Source organism: Aquarana catesbeiana, linkage group LG03 (assembly GCF_042186555.1).
Source record: "Aquarana catesbeiana isolate 2022-GZ linkage group LG03, ASM4218655v1, whole genome shotgun sequence".
Lineage (NCBI taxonomy): Eukaryota > Metazoa > Chordata > Amphibia > Anura > Ranidae > Aquarana > Aquarana catesbeiana.
The window spans coordinates 223,231,487-223,249,420 of record NC_133326.1 but is presented as its reverse complement, the minus strand read 5'-3'; the positions used below and the strand labels follow the sequence as shown (position 1 = coordinate 223,249,420).

The following is a 17,934-nucleotide window of genomic DNA, read 5'->3' as shown; positions in this document are numbered from 1 at the left end:
CTTGGTGGTTTCATTTGTTAAAAAGGGGCATATATTTGAGATGTTACGGAGGTGAAGTCTACAAACTTTTGACAGCGACTGGATTTGGGGCTGAATGAACAGGTCAGAGTCTAGGATTACAACTAGTACCCTGGTGTGAGGGGAGGGATTGATGGTTGCATTATTAATTTTGATGGAAAAGTCGTGGAGGGGGGTTATCATCAGCTTGGTTTTAGAGCGATTTAGTTAAAGGAAGTGGTGCGACATTCATGCTGGTATGTCAGTTAGTAAGTTAGTAATGCGAGAGGAGACTGAAGGAGTAAAGCTATAGATTTGGGAGTCATCGGCGTAGAGATGGTATGTATGTACTCTATTTTATTGAAATGGAATTGCCTAATACATATATGACATACACAAAGTCTGAATCAACAAGCTTAAGGCCTCATGCACACAGACACAAAAAATGCTGCTTTGAAGTGTTTGTTTTCACCTAAACAAATCTGCATGTTAGCACATGAAGATGTTTTTGTACGTTTTTATGTTCAGCATTCAGGGGTTAAAAAAAATAGCTCAGGCACATGTTCCTGGAGAAGTGGTTTGTTGTTTTTCCATGCAAATGTACGTAAATGCATACTCATGCACATACATATATTCCATTGGCTAGAATGCATGAATATTCTAGCCAATAGAATGAGGTAAGGTGCAAATGCTTCTAAATACCATTCGCATGTAAATGTGCATACATGTGCCTAAACGCAAGTAAAGGAAATGCAAGATTAGAAGCTTGCCAACTTCTGGCAGCATAAATTCATACACCTGAGTGCAAAACTCACTCCTTTTCATACAAAAAGTAATGGCCACTCATTACAAAAATGAAATGAGGGCTGTATAGTGAATGTAGGGGGTCATGAACCCCAGGTTATAATCCCCTTTAGGAGGCTGTTATTTTACTTTTACCACATACTGTTCATTAAATCTTGCTTTTTTTATTAATCTGTTTCTTTTAAAATCTTGTTTTTTGTTTTTGTTAAACAACTATTCTCTTAGAGTGAACAATATATTTATTATAGACCTATATGTATTAGAGGTTTGTTTATGATTGTACTTGTCTAAGAAAGCTGAACCTTATGATACTTGCCAGAGTATCCTATGATTTAGGTTCTGTCTTACTACTCAAGCTGAAAACTAATAAATGTCTATTGCTAGACATTTGCTAATTATTCTATTGGTAATTGTTACTTTTAATACTTCTTATGTCCTTTGTATATAGTAATATATATAATAATATAGTAAGGAAAGCTGTCAAAACCATATATGAACTGCATATGTTTTTTTTAGGTATGGTGATATGGTCCCAAAGACAATAGCTGGGAAGATTTTTGGCTCCATATGCTCTTTAAGTGGTGTTTTAGTCATTGCGTTACCAGTTCCTGTAATAGTGTCCAACTTCAGTCGGATATATCATCAGAATCAACGAGCAGATAAACGCAGAGCGCAAAAGGTAATGTGATAAAATTACCATGAACAGACATATATTGTGCACATTGTACAAAGCAAACCAAAACTTGATTGTCAGAAGTGAGTGGATAACGATACTGTATAATATAAGGTTTATTCTGGTTGGTGTATTTAAAATAGCATTTCAATGCTTTACAAAATATTGAATTGGAGATAGAACTAATCTAAGCAACTAAAAGTGTATTTCCACTTTTCGGCCAAATTGGGATAACACCTGCTTTATATTTGTTGGTATTCACATTGCATAAAAACAAAAAAAATACTTGCAATTTTCTGAAAACTCAAAAACTGAAGTTTTCCTCTGCTGTGCAGAAAGGGCTTGGAAGTTAAAGTTCCCTGTAATTAACCCTGTCTGTACTGTGCTCATTTTCAGTTAAACTAGATTTGAACCCTGCCTGTCCTAACAAATGGGTTAAATAGCTAGACGTAGGGCTTCTCCATTGTGTGTTAATGAGGGAAAATCCAGAGGCCTAGATTTACTATGGGCAAATAGGCATAGAGTGGCGTTTTCTCAAATATGACTACAAAAGTGGAATTACACCTTAAGTTATTTAAAAACATAAGTGAATGTGAATAGCAATAATGAGTCAACTCATTTGGAGTATTGAGATGAAATAAAAATAGACACTATAGACACAATAAACACCAGTGTATCACCAGTACATGATGTAAGGATAATTCTCTCCAAGAAGAACACAGATAGAAGTAGAAAACAAAAACTTTTTTAGTAGATGTGGAAGGGGTGGAATACCATGAATTAGATTTCCCCAGCAAGGACACAAACAACAATACAAACCTGACAGGGGTTCTAGGTTTTGACCAAACATGTGCTGATGGTATTTTAAATAGGGCAAGAAACATTACATTAAAATAGTGCTGATGTTTTGTAAAACCAAATTGTTCTCTTTATCATCTGGTTTCCTTGGTAGTTATTTACTGTGTATAACAACTCTTTCTAATTACATTGACATTATCTTTCTACTGTATATGGGTTTATAATTTATTGCTATATTAAATAATATTATGCCGCGCTTACTTTAAGAATATAGACTTTCTTTTGAATTAGTATAACACTCTTGATCACAATCATACAGCTCTTTAAAAATAAGCCTATCCTAAATACAAGTTGGGCAACACTGGTATTGATTTCATTTCAGTGCTGCTATCTGACTTTAGTTTTAGTCAATGAACATCTCACCACAATGGTAAAGCAGAGATACACTGTATTACAGGAATAAATTGAACAATTACTTTCTCACTTTTAACTAGGAGCTCCAGTACTGAGCTAATACATCAGCCATATGAGCGACTGGGGAGTAATTTATGAACAGATCAATTTGCCTTTCAGAAAAACCAGATGTCAAAGTGCTAGCAGTTCATTCTCAGTTTTAAGTGAAAGGCATATAAGAAATAGAGAAGAAATTGAACTCCATGGAAAAAAAAGAAATTGCCTGACATTTCAAGAGAATATACTTCTAATTAATTTTGCTATATCAATTTATTTCACTATGGGAATGAAGTCTGAGGACTGATACACCACATATCTTCAGATGCAGTCTTTAATTAATGTAGATTTCTCTATTACCTGTAATACTTAATTATCAGTGTGTTGTTGCTGAGTGTGGCACATAAAATATATTTTGAAATTGGTGAGGGCAAAAGGTTCAGTTTTTCATGAAGCAACAAGTCCCCAATAGAAAATTGGTAAAATGAGATAGGAGAAAAACTGATAGCTAATAATAAAAAAAAGTAATTGTATAAAGTTGTTTTATGGTCTGATTGTTCCTGGGTTTGAGTTGATGGCATATAGAGTAACTACATGTTTTCATATGACTCATATGAAATTAATTTCAAAGCAGCGCAAATTTTAGTGTTACAAGATTCAAAATCTGTCTAATCCCTATTATGTAAAGATTACAGAGAACACTGAGCCAGTCACATCAGTCTCTCCACCAGGAGGTGCTGTTCTGCAAGGTTCTGCTGGCTCACTCTGCTTTGGTCTCAGCTGGGAGAAGCAACAAGCCTTGGGCTTTTCTACGGCCCCTTCCCCAGCCTTGATGCAGCAGGCTGGGGAGGATGAACGTGGGGGCTCTCCAGAGCGACTGAGCCCTACACCACATACTCACATTGCCATGGATTCTGGACTTGTCCCTATTTAAGGGGAGTCCTTACCAGCTTTCCAGGACTGGAGTGGTGAATAGACTTTGACGTATAACTTAGGAGGAACAGAAGCTTGCTGTCCCGAAAGCAGGTTACAGGGAAAAGAAATGTCTACATGGCAAGACTCCAAGCTGAAGTCTCTGGAGATGGCATTAAAGAAGCAGGAGAATATGGCCACCACTCTGGAGGAGAGCAGCAGTGTGTTTAAGGAAAAAAATCAGGAGGAGAAAAGGAAAGTGCCTGTACGAGTACCAGCCAGAAGGTGGATGCCAGAGCAACAGCGACAGTATGGATGAAGGATAAGGAAGCAGTTTCATATGATGGCCCCAGTACTACCCTGTCCCATCACACCTGGCCCCCCCACTCCCTCTCCAGCAGTCTGGGTCATCTCAGGAGGAGGTTGAGAAAAATGGCGGATTGCTGCAGACCATTGTGGAAATATAATCTCCCTTGAATGGCATGAAGTTTAGCTTTTCCACCGACTCGTCATATGAAGATGAGGAGGAGAATGTCATCCCTCAGCCTGGAAGGGAGAAAGTGAAGGAAAAAATTACATTTGTGAAGTCTGATTAAGATGGTGGCAGTGCTACAGTGTCTGCTGATGGAAGACATACTTGAAATGTTTCAGTTCAGGAAAATGCTGGTGAGGGAGTTCCTATGGAGAAACTCTCTCAGTATGTGGAGGACTTTCCTATGGTTGCTGCTACAGAGAAAGAGGCTGCGTCTGTTGATAGATCCTTGCAATCAGTAAGGAATGCAGGAGAAGATGGTGGGGATCCAGACAAAGAAGTTTCTGCTGGCTGTGAGAACAAGGAGCAGGAGTCCCACATCGACACTAAAACTGCAGAGCAGGAGTGCCACGTGGACACTAAGTGTTTTTCTAAACAAAAGATTTTACCTGATAACAGGACTGCTGGTAATTGTGGTACTTCTGGGAGTATGGTGAGCGGGACTGCTGTGCTGGAGGGGAGGAGGGAGGATCAGGTAGTGGGTACTGGGTACTAGGTGGGTAGTGCCAAACCTGATTTCAGAGGTTCCTATGCAGTAAATGTGCCTGAATGCAGAAATTCTGTATTTCCATCAGCTATCCAGGGTAGGAGCCATGCTAGGGCTGTGTCGGAACAAAGTCATGCTGCTGCTGAAAGGAAACTAATTGTGGGACTTTTAACTAATGCACCTTCTTCCATTAAATGCAGGAATGTGGTAAAGCTCAGGTGGGAAGGAGGAAGTATTCCACCTATCAGCAGCGTGGTTGTGGATAGTATCATAGCCATGGGATTTAAGGCAGAGGATATTTATTCTCTAATCAGTCCAGCAAGTTCCTATGAATACGATTTATCATTCATACATCCAACGTCACTGGATCTGTTTTGGGAACAGTATTAGCACGTGAATAGAGGCCAGCCGGATTGGAAGGGACTTGTCTTCAAGGTTATCTCATGACAGCCCTTTATAAAAAATGTGACTATCCTGACTAGGAATAAGTCTATACCCCCCCCCCCCGAGTATTTATGGGTCCGGTTAAGGAGGTTTGGTGTAACTTTGTGTCCCTTAAAAAAGATTGTAGAATATGGATGGGTGGGTGGTCGGAGTCAATGAGGTTGAGAGTGTGTGGGAATGTGGTCCAGCATTTGCCCTCCTCTGCCTTGATTGGTAGAGATAGGATTACCGTCTTCTACCCTGGCCAACCTAAGATGTGTCATAAATGTGGAATCAAGGGACATTTCTTCTCTTCCTGTACAAAGTAGAAGTGCTTTTTTTGTCATGAATTGGGTCATCTGGTGTGGGAATGTAAGATCATTAGGTGTAATTTATGTGATGAGATTGGTCACCCTTATAGCCAGTGCCCCAAGGCTATGCACAATAAGCCAGAGTTAATGGAGGAATTCTTCTGTTTGGATAGGGAAGAGTCTGGGTTGGCTGAGTTTGTACCAGGGTATCCGAGTGTCTCTGTCCTTTCAGAATCTGTGTGAGGTCGTCTGAGGTGTCAGTGTCCCCCCAGACTGTGACTGGTTCCGCAGTCATTGTCAGAAAGTGTGGTTGTCAAGTATGTGTCTGCACCTCTTGTTTATCCTAGAATAGTAAAGGGTGCAGGACCAGCGCATATGGTTACATAGTTACATAGTAGGTGAGGCTGAAAAAAGACACAAGTCCATCAAGTCTAACCTATGTGTGTGATTATATGTCAGTATTACATTGTATATCCCTGTATGTTGCAGTCATTCAGGTGCTTATCTAATAGTTTTTTGAAACTACCGATGCTCCCCGTTGGTTGCACCGACCCCTCTTCCTTGGCATGGCAGAAGTGCAGCTGGAGGTCAGCAGATGCCGAAGGGTGGAGTGGGTTATGATTTGGGTGATGGTGGGGGGGAGTGGGAAGGGGAACGGAATGAAAGTGGTTGGTGTAGAATGCAAGGTGAATGATGTGGAAGGTGGGGTGAATGATGTGAAAGACTGGGTGAATGATGTGGGGAGAGGAGTAAATGAGGGGTTTTTGCTGAAGATGTCCTGGGGTGGGGGGAGGGGGTTCTGCCATCAAGATTGTCAAGTGACAATATGGGTGGGTATAATAATGGGTGGGGTTAAAAGGAAAATGGGAAAGAGGCCGAGGAGTGGGAAGGATGTCAGTGCTCCTGAACCAGTGAGGGTGGAGGTGTCAAATCCATTTGAGGTGTTTTCTGAGATGGAGGGAGAGGGTTCTTCGGGGGATTAATTGATGATTTCTATGGAAGAGGAATCACAAGGAATATTGAAGCATGCAGGGTTTCCGAGTAGGGAGGGTGGTTCTAAGAAACATGTACCTCAATCATCATGATGGCAGTTCCCATTCCTTTGAAGGTGGTGACCATTAATGTTGCCAGCATAAGATCAGTAAATGCTCGTAACATGGCCTTATTTTTGTTTAGCAGGTTTGATGCTGATATTTTCTTTTTGCAAGAGAACAGGCTGTCTAGTTTGGCGTAGTGGAGACCTGGCCCCTCTTTCTGGTCTCTTGTATCCGAGCCTTACACTGGAATTGCAGTACTTTTTTCCTGGCATGGTAATCTGACGGCGGATTATTGGGATAGAAATGGGATAGAAATGGGTCCTGCCACCATGGGGTGGCAGGACCTGTGCCTGATCAACATCTATGGGCCCCAGACAAAGTAGGACAGTAAATGCCTCTTCATGAAGATCAAGCCTTTTCTTTTTACAGCCCAGCAAGTTGTCTTTGGTGGTGATTTTAACACCGTCACTAGGACTAAGGACAGGAAAGGTACAGAAACCAGGCTGGACTGTGATGGTCTTTTTTTTTTAATGAAATCGCTAGACAGGCAGTCCTGGTTGATGTGCACGTTCATTGCTGCCCAGACAACATGGTATTCATTTTTCAACGAGGTAGTAGTCAGAGTAGAATAGATACGTTTTTTTTTTAAGGGGAACTTACTTACTACCTTCTCGGCATCAGTGTGTCAGGTGGAGTTTTCCAATCACTGTATTCTGTCTGTGACTCTGAATAGCCACGATACACCACCTATGGGAAGGGGTACCTGGAAGCTGAATTTGGCACTCCTGGACGATAAGAAGGTGAGTCAATCCTTTGAGGATTTTTTTCAGGCACAGTTATCAATCATGGACATTTGCAACAGTAAGTCAGAGTGGTGGGAGCGCTGTTTTTTTCAAGGTCATAAGAAGAAATAAACAGCTTGATAAGTATGTCACCTACTAGCGTCTGCGAAGGGAGCTTGATAGGCTTGTCTCGAATAATGGAGATCCAGGAATGATCTCTGAGGTTAAACTCTTGCTCAGGAAGTATCAATATGATAGGCATGCCTCTTTGGTTCTGGAAAGGGATTATGGGAAATATCACTCAACCTGACCCTTACCAGAATTGCAAACAGGATAGAGCAGTTAAGTCAGTTGTGAGCCTGGTTGACAGTATGGGTTCCTTGACAAAGTCTAAGTCGGGGATCCTGGAAACCGCCAGGTCATATTATGCTTACCTCTTGGGTAGACTTTGATCAGGCAGGGATGTCAGGTTTTCTGGATTCTACTCCAGGACTGGTAAATGACAGTTCTCTTGTGAGTTTGACAGAGGACATCACGGCAGATGAGATAGTTAGGGATATTGATAAGCTTGCCATTAAGAAGTCACCTGTGCCAGATGGATTGACAGCCTAGTTTTTTAAGCACTTTAAGGTTACTCTCCCCATATATGGTGGAGGTTTTTAATGGCTGTCTGAGAGAAGGTTCACGCTCTCCCTCCATGCGACAATCTGTGGTGATTCATCTGTCAAAGTGTAAAGATTCTTCGAGAATTGACAGCCCATTAGTCTTCTCAATGTCGATGGGAAGGTTCTGACAAAAATAATCTTATGGCGTTTATCATCTGTAGCGGGCAATTTACTTTCTCGCCACAGCTCTGTTCGGTTCAGGGTAGAAGCACTTTTTCAGTAGTGTTAGCTGTCCAGGAGGCCCTGGAGTGGTGCAGGGCTAAAGGCTGGGGAAAGTTTATGCTGGCATCGGATCAGACTAAAGCTTTTTCTTGGGTCAATCATGAGTACCTGTGGCTGCTTCTTGGCAAGTATGGCCTGGAGGGGGCTTTATTTATTGGCTGAAGACCTTGTACAGGGGGGCTGAAAGCTTCATGTTTGTTAATGGTAGGATCGGATGGCCATTTGAGGTTGGCTCGGGTGTGCATTAGGGGTGTCCTTTAAGTCCTCTGCTATATGAGTTCACAAACGATCCCTTCCTCCAGAGGTTAGAGAGCAGGCCGTTGTGTGGAGTGCTGTTGGGCATTCCTGGTGAGCCTCCTCTGAGGGTCATAGCCTATGTTGATGACGTGTCTGTTTTCATCTCTGGGGCGGTGGAGGTAGTCTCAGTGATGAGAAAGTATGCTGAGGCATCTGGCTCAAAGATCAATCAAGATAATAGTGAGGTTTTCCTGGAATCTAGAGAGAATTCCTTTAAAGTCTTGGGATTTAGCCTGGTGCTTGTTTCAAAACAGATTCTATGTGAAAGGTAACCTGAAGCATTACTCTTTGGAGAACTGTGGTTGTGGTGGGGTGGAGGAGACGATGGACCATTTGTTGCTTCAGTGCCCCTTCAATATAGAAGTCTATAAGCGGGTGGGCGGGCTCTGGGTATCCCTTTCCTTTCCCTCTTGAGTTACGCGGAGTGGTCATATGGGGCCTTTGAAACTCACAAAGATCTTGATTTTGAGACACTTTGTCTAGTTTGCTTAGTAGTCTGATACTCCACATGGAATGCACGGTATCAGGTATCCAAAAAGTCCTTCCTGACGATGTTGTGGTGCACAAAATTTTGGGTGAGGTTGGGTAGATTCTTTTTGAGAAGAACAGGTGGCGGCGGGAGCCCTGAACAAAAGTGTGGAGGATTGTTGGGTCCCTGTAGCTGCTGTCTGTTAGTCTTTGGGTGTGCGACTTTTCTTTCTATGCTTTCACGTCCCCTAGATTTTTATAAGATCAGATTTTTGACAAAAGACTGCAATACATGGGATCAATGTTTAATCATTTCTTAGCCTAAGGGTGTGGTTAGGTTGAGGTAGGGTTGTGTTTTGCATAATTTAGTAGTTTACCGATAATACATTTATGTTTATTTTTGTATAGTTCTATTTATGTTATTTTAGGAAAAAAGCTGTTTTCTGTTTTCTGCTGATGTAAGCTTATATATTTTTGTTTATTTATGTATATATTCTTTTTTATTTATTTTTTGTATATATGTAAATATGTTGTTAATAACAAGCTGTATGTTTGCAAGATTTTAAATAAACAAAATTGACATTATTTCATATGACTCAAATTAATTTCAAAGCAGAACGGATTTTAGTGTTACAAGTTTCAAAATCTGTCTAATGTCTATTATGACCTGACCCCATAACTATGTTTTCCAAAGTGTGTACATGTTTTCCAAAGTGTGTACAATTGTAGACTTAAATGTGAGAGATTTACCAAATAGAGCAGTGAAATGTTTTAGTGACCATGTTACGATGTTTTCTATATATTATTCAATTAGCCAGTCAATATGAACTCATGCATGCACCTCTTGTTAAATCACACAGTCCATTTTCTATGAGTTTCCTTGATTCAGAAACAAACATGTAGGGGAACTACTCCTTGCCAGGTAGGGGCTTTCATCTCGAAATAATTATACTAACTAATTATATTTCACTTTTTTTTTTTTGGTAATCTGTTTGCTAATTAGAACTCCATGAAAAAGGGAGTTTATCCAAAAAGTTGAAAAACTGTTTTTATAGTTATAAAGGAAAGTCCTCTTGAAGTACCTGCCCAATGCTGAAGGCCAAAAGCCATACAGACCAGGGACGTGCAGTCAGGGGAGGCAGGTGTGGCAGAGCCTCACCTGCGATAAGCATACATTTTTCTTTTAAATCGAGCTTCAAGGGTCATAGCTCGGTAACCTTAGGTAGGTAGCCTAAGTCCTACCCTACCACCGGTAAAAATTTGGGGTTTTTACGAATTATGGTTCCAGAGATACGGGGCTTCTTGTGCAGCCTGTCAGAAGCTACAGTACATACAGAGCTGCCAGTTTAAATACAAGCTGGCACTCTTTGCAGCAGACTGAGAGGTTGACCTTACAGTGCCTCTAACTTCTTGTCAGAGGCACTAAGCTCAATGGACAGCTTGGAGTCTTGAACCAATGGTAAAGTACCATTAGCCCCAGCTGTCCAATAAAAATGCTGGAATGGAGGCACGCCTCTCACTGCAGTGTCATTAAAGGGACGTATCTAAAAGACAAATGCTCCCTTCCAGCCCAGCCCTCTTAACTACAAGGAAAAAACATGGGTTTATGGGTATAAGCTAAATCATATATTATTATGCTATATGTTATAAGATAATAATGTATTATTTATCTATTTACTGTGAAATTACTGGTTTAAAGTTATAACTTCAAACTACAGTAATTTGTCTGTTAAGCCACCTGCTTGAGTATAATTTTTGAAAATATAGTAAATTACCTTAAAACAATATATAATAATTATTTGTATATTACTTTTGGTAATTAACCCCAGCCACCCAGGCAAATTCTGACACTTCTCTCCTACATGTAATACTCATCTGTAATACTTCTTGCTAGAAAATTACTCAGAGCCCCCAAAAATAATATATATTGTTTTAGTAGACACCCTAGGGAATAAAATGGTGGTTGTTTTTATGTTACACGGTATTTGCGCAGCAATTTTTCAAATGCGCTTTTTTGGGGGGGAAAAAATGGTTTCATGAAAAAAAAAAAACTAAAGATAACACAATTGATTTGTATAATGTGAAAGATGATGTTACACCAAGTAAGTAGATACCTAACATGTCACACTTTAAAATTGCGCACACTCGTGGAATGGCACCAAACTTCAGTACTTAAAAATCTCCATAGGCGACACTTTAAATTTTTTTACAGATTACATGTTTAGAGTTACAGAGGAGATCTAGTGCTAGAATTATTGCTCTCGCTCTAATGACCACAGCTTATGTAACATGTGTGTATCTGGCTGATAATAGCCAGTGCCTCACCAGCCACTCACCTCACCGCACGTCCCTGATACAGACAGATATTATCATAGCAGGGAATCACATCCTTGCAGCCAGATCTCACAGTACCTTGCCTAAATGCTGGTGTGCCAGGCTGGTATCTTTGGGGGTAGTGTTTTTTTCATGCTAACTTTGTTTAAAAATGTAGATTTGAGCCCTGTAAAAAGAATTGTAAGAGTGAAATACTGCTGGAGTAGATATACACTTGTCTCCGGTTTTCCTATAATTTTTTTAAGAAAATAATATTAACGGTACTGCATTTATATATATATATATATATATATATATATATATATATATATATATATAAAATATTTATTATATTAATGAGTACATATTAATGATAGCCATATATTTTTTACTTCGCAGAAAGCAAGACTTGCAAGGATTCGGGTGGCAAAGAGTGGAAGTGCTAATGCTTATTTACAAAGCAAACGTAATGGCATACTAAATGAGGTAAGGTTCATCTTTATCTTATTTTCCACTATTTACACCATGTGAATGTGCACATAGAGTCTTTCTGAAACATCAACATCAAATGTTCTCTGCCTGAAGCACACTGCAGTCTAAATCCTGAATACAATGGAATAATTGAATGCAGAAGTAACTACAAGAGTGGTAAACATCCATAATTGATTACTGAAGGCAGTATTTTAGCTTAGAACTGTCATATATAGTGTGTGTCATGAGTAAATTGCATTTCTGATAATTGAGACCATTACAGCTAGCAGATTTAAGAAATAAGCAAACACGTGAGTGGGATTTGCTTTTTGACCTCAGCTTTGAAATGATAATAGGTGAACGTGAATGATTTTCCTTAGGCATATGCTGTCTATAGCTTTACACAAAAATTGCCCTTGAAAATGATCTTTGCCAAGGAAAAGTTTGAAAAATAAATTGTTAAAAGCAATATTCAGTAAACATCTTAGATACAGCTTGCAGTAAACTGTAGAAAACGTCACCCTTCATTTTATTGGTCTCTAAATAGATAGAAATGTGATAACCAATTCACTGGCAACTATATCCGTTAAAGATTAAAGGAGATTTTATCCCAGCAGACAATCCTGATCAAAATCGAACAGGGACTGACATCATTTTCATCAAGCAATCTGGTTGGGATATGGAAATCCTTGACAGGGAATGTGACAATTGCACTCTCCGATCCTACACTGTGCAGAGATTTTCCTGTTTGTGGATTAACAATTTATGCACCAGCAGAATGAGAGTGATCAACGCTGGTTAACTCTTACAGTTAACTCTTACATACAAATTATAGCCTCCACCACATGCTTGTGCACCATTTACAGCATCCACTGTGCAAAAATATCTTGATCTCTAATTGCACAGTCAGACAGGAATTTTACAGTTGGGTAGCCCCTTACTAAGGCAAAGATTCTTTAATTTATGATTGGAGTATTCAGAGATTAAAATATTGTTTTAATGACAAGAAAAAAGGTACAAGAAAATATTTACAGAAAAACTGTTACAAAAGAGACAAAAACAGACGATAAGCAACAATAAAATAATGGTGTTCAAAAATCCAAAAACACGTAAGCATGGTTCACCTGATTTTTAGTTCAGTGCGGAGCCCAATTTGTGTGCAGAGTAAGTTCAATCTGAAGTATCAGGTAAGCGAGCTATCTTTTTAGGAAAGGACGCCTACAGACATTACACAGCCAATCAATTTGTCCGAGGGATGTGCTGAAGGGGTGTTGCAGTGATTTACTATGCTCCAGTGGATGGCCCTTCAATGGCAATTGTTATCTACAGTGCCATGAAAAAGTATTTAAACCCCTTGAAATCTACCACATTTTGTCATGTTACAACCAAAAACGTAAATGCATTTTATTGGGATATTATGTGATAGACCAACACAAAGTAGCACATAATTGTGAAGTGAAAGGAAAATGAGAAATGGTTTTCAGAATTTTTTACAAATAAATACCTCAAAAGTGTGGCATGCATTTGTATTCCCTTTACTCTGATACCCCTGAGAAAAATCTAGTGGAACCAATTGCCTTCAGAAATCACCCAATTAGTAAATAGAGTCCACCTGTGTATAATTTAACCGCTTGCCGACCAGCCGCCATCGTAATACGGCGGCAGGTCGGCTCTCCTGGGCAAATCGCCATAGCTGTGTAGAGGGCAGGCAGACTCGATGTCCACCGGCGACCCGCGATCGCCTATTACACAGGCAGAACAGGAAACTGCCTTTGTAAACAAGGTGATTCCCTGTTCTGACGGGTGACATGACAGGAACCTACTGTTCCCAGTGATCAGGAACAGTGATCTCTCTTTTTGCAGCACTGGCCATCTAATTCCAAAAAAAGTGTTGGTTTGGCCCCCACAGAGCCTTGATCTCAACATCATTGAGTCTGTCTGGGATTACATGAAGAGGCAGAAGAATTTAAGGCAGCCAAGATGTTTGGAACAACCTACCTGCCGAGTTCTTTCAAAAACTGTGTGCAAGTGTACCTAGAAGAAGTGATGCTGTTTTGAAGTCAAAGGTTGATCACACCAACTATTGATTTGATTTTGATTCCTCTTCTGTTCATATACTTTCCATTTTGTTAATTGAGAAAAAATAAACTATTAACATTTCTATTTCTAAAAGCTTTCCTAATTTACATCATTTTTTCACACCTGACTAAAACTTTTGCACAGTGTAATTAATATATACAATATTTATGCACCTAAGCAATTTATCTATTTAGTATGGCATAATAACTGTTATTCTTTGTCAAGTGTCTATAATGACTACATCAAATAAACTACTGTATAAATATAAAAGCAGAAACATTATAGACTTTTTAACCACCCAAGGAGTGTGTAATGATTTAAACCTAGTGCAAAAAAATGTTTGTAGCTTATTACTATGGTAACGGTAAAATTACCTAATGGCTTAGTTGTAAGCATCAGGCAAATCCAGTAATTCTTACTTTTCTGCTTTTTCCACTGATCCACCACACTTTCCCTGCAAATATTCTGCCATTTTAAATCCTGGCAATGTAAGGCTGCCACGTGTTAATTGGTTAATGTTTGTGAGTGTGCAGCCATTAGAAATAACACTGTCTTGTGAAATTAGGTGAATGCTATTTAGCAAATCCTGCAGGAAGTAAACAGCAACAGCAGATTATAAATATTGCATGTGTAGCACAGTGGGTAATAAACAAAACATCTACAATGAAAAAAAGACACACTGAATATGGAGATGTGGTAACACCCATCAAAATATTTCTTATAAATGCCAAAATGTTTCTGCTCTGATCTGATTATTCTAAGCAATTAACAGCAGATGTATAAGTAGGTGGTTTTACCTACTATTTGTCCAACACAGGTGCAGTGGGGGCTCAGCAGACTTTGCTCCCACCGGTAAATGCTCACTAATTAATGATGGGAGCATCTGACATTCAAAGCCTTAACCACTTCCATACCGGGCCTATTCTGGCACTTCTCTCCTACATGTAGAAATCATATTTTTTTTGCTAGAAAATTACTCAGAACCCCCAAACATTATAAATGTTTTTTTAGCAGACACCCTGGGGAATAAAATGGCGGTCATTGCAACTTTTTTTTTATTTTTATTGCGCATGGTATTTGCGCAATAATTTTTCAAATGCCTTTTATTTTGGAAAAAAATCAGTTTCATGAATTAAAAAATAACAAAACAGTAAAGTTAGCCCATTTTTTTTTGTATAATGTGAAAGATGTTGTTACACCGAGTAAATAGATATAGAATTTTTATAGGTTACCAGTTTAGATTTACAGAGGAGGTCTAGTGCTAGAATTGTTGCACACATTCTAACGCACGCGGTGATACCTCACATGTGTGGTTTGAACGGCGTTTACATATGTGGGTAGGACTTGCATGTGCGTTTGCTTCTGAGCGCGAGCTATTGGGGACAGGGGCGTTTTAAAAAAAAAAAATTATTATTATTTTTATTTTACTTAATTTTTTTATTTTTACACTTTTTTTTACATTTTTATTTTTTTTATCACTTTTATTCCTATTACAAGGAATGTAAACATCCCTTGTAATGGGAATCTATGTGACAGGTCCTCTTTGTAGAGAGATGCGGGGTCAATAAGACCCCACATCTCTCCTCCAGGCTGGAAAGCATGAGATCGGTGAAAAAAATTTCACTGATCTCATGCTGACAGCTGCGATCGTGGCTTTGTTGACACCTGGGAACCCGGGCGTGATGTCATAACATCGCGCCCGGGCCTCCGACGGTCATAGAGATGACTGGTGACCATCTGGTCACCAGTCATGTCTATCGTAGTCATCCAGCGCCAGCTGATCCTTTCTCCGGGCCCCCGATGGCACGGGAGAGCCCGGAGAAGCACCGGATGGCGGCGGATGGGGGGGCGTCCCCTCCCGTCGCCTATAAGAATGGTCAAGTGGTGGAACTGCTCATTCTCATGGTGCAGAGAATCGCCGGCTGGAAATAATGATATCTGAATGATGCCTCTAGCTGCAGGCATCATTCAGATATCACCGCGCAAAGTCAAGGACGTCATTTGACTATGTGCGGTAGGGAAGTGGTTTTAAAGAGTAACTCCACTTTCGTTGAGAAAAAAACATTCCCCTCTGGGTAATCTATGTACATTGCACAGATTTTGACAAACGTTGTAGATTCCTGCCTTTTGTTATTCTGAAGAAATAGTTGTTTGTATGTCTGTGTCCAAGTGAATGGGAGGGACTTTATAATTATCAATCAGCTGCTGCACTTGCAGGGTTCTAATGAAGAAAGTGGCAGGGTCTGAATCCCTTTAGACAAGATTTTCCTTTGGGTGTATCTTATCGAAAATTATGTGTTTGTTGCAGGAGATGCCCAAAATCTGACTTGTATCTTTGTGCAGACCTTTAGGAAAAATTGGTTGACTCATTTGATAAACTTATAATAAATACTGTGTAAAGTGACTACTGTGGTGTAACTTTTCATATCTATAACTGTGGATTTAAAAGGAAATGTATAGTGGTTTGTGCACATTTTCATTATTTAGCATGATCAGGTTTACAAAAAAAACACATTAGCCACTTGCTGCCCACCCACATTTACTGTGAGCGGGCAGCAGCTGCAGGCACCAAGATATACTGTTACAACACGGCTCACATGAGAAAATCTTAAAAATGTTTAAAAAATGAAATAAAAAATTATTTACATTTTTGTTTTACATATTGTCACCAGTCAGTAACCCTGATTACTGCCACACCAGTCATATGATGATGTTATACTGCACTGGTGACAGTACATAAAAAAAGATTGTTAAAAAAAAACTAATTTTATTAAAGTTTTTTCATTTTCCAAAAATAAAATATTATTATTAATACAAATATAATTTAATCTTCAAAAAATGTTGCATGCCTCTTACTAAATACCTTGGACCATCTACTACTCCAAAAAGGGGTCATTTGGGGGGGTATTTTTACAATCCTGGCATTTTAGAGAAATGAGTCAGTACAGTACATCGGGATTGATCAATTTTCAAATATACATAGTTTGTGGAGATGTGTTTTGCTTTGTGTTAATACCAGATTGTGGTCCTCAGGATCACCTCAGTAGGAAGTGAGCAAGCCTGGATCCAGTAGCAGATGTAGCAGGTAGGTATCAATCAGAAGTTTGGTCAATAAACAAGGCAAAGGTTGGTAACAAGTGGTTGCAGGTTGAGATCGAACAGAAGTGTCGTTGAGGAACAAGCCAAAGATCAGTAACGTGTGGTAGTGGAGATAAGGACAGCTGCTAGTAGGAAAAGGAGCAATATATTGGCTGCAGAGAGCACAATAACCTGGCAAACAGGAAGTGCAGAGCCATGGCTTAAATTGGGGTATTCATGGATGGAGCAAAGAGTTCAAGGTTCACCTGAAACAAGAGACACAGCAGAGAAGTTGAGCCACCTGAGCTCTCCAGCATCTCAGGTGACTCAACAGGAAGAGCCACTGCCAGATGCAGCAGCGGTTGTGGGTTCAGATCCCAGTCCTGTTGAGACCTGAGACATGGTCTAAATCAGGATGTTCATGGGAGGAGCAAGGTTCATCTGAACAAGAGACAATGCAAAAGAGTCCAAAGGATCAGACAGGGAGCTGTCCAGCATCTTGGGTGGCTCAGCAAGGAGAGTCACTGCTAGATTCTGCAGAGGTTGTGGATTTAGATCCTGGTCTTGACAGCACTATTGTCATACTTTATAAAAAAATGCAGAAGCCCTGGCAGGTAATCAGTATTCCAATGAGCTAAGCAAAAAAAACCTTTGTGTCTTATGCCCCATACACACGGTCGGATTTTCCGATGGAAAATGTGTGATAGGACCTTGTTGTCGGAAATTCCGACCGTGTGTAGGCTCCATCACACATTTTCCATCGGATTTTCCGACACACAAAGTTTGAGAGCAGGATATAAAATTTTCCGACAACAAAATCCGTTGTCGGAATTTCTGATTGTGTGTACACAAATCCGACACACAAAGTGCCACGCATGCTCAGAATAAATAAAGAGATGAAAGCTATTGGCTACTGCCCCCTTTATAGTCCTGACTTACGTGTTTTACGTCACCGCGTTCAGAACGATTGGATTTTCCGACAACTTTGTGTGACCATGTGTATGCAAGACAAGTTTGAGCCAACATCCGTCGGAAAAAAATCCTAGGATTTTGTTGTCGGAATGTCCGATTAATGTCCGACCGTGTGTACGGGGCATTAGTGTTTTTACCCCCTACTTGGCTACTGTGAATGCTC

The 17,934-nt window shown here is 39.8% G+C and overlaps 1 protein-coding gene across 1 annotated transcript in view; it reads left to right on the top strand.

Annotated features, from left to right (window-relative positions):
* KCND2 (potassium voltage-gated channel subfamily D member 2) overlaps positions 1 to 17,934 on the top strand; it is a 600,910-nt gene that overhangs the window by 499,733 nt on the left and 83,243 nt on the right. Inside the window, exons 2-3 of the mRNA XM_073619816.1 lie at positions 1,318 to 1,480; positions 11,571 to 11,657. Of these exons, the coding sequence (XP_073475917.1) occupies positions 1,318 to 1,480; positions 11,571 to 11,657 (250 nt within the window). The remainder of the gene's footprint in view (positions 1 to 1,317; positions 1,481 to 11,570; positions 11,658 to 17,934) is intronic.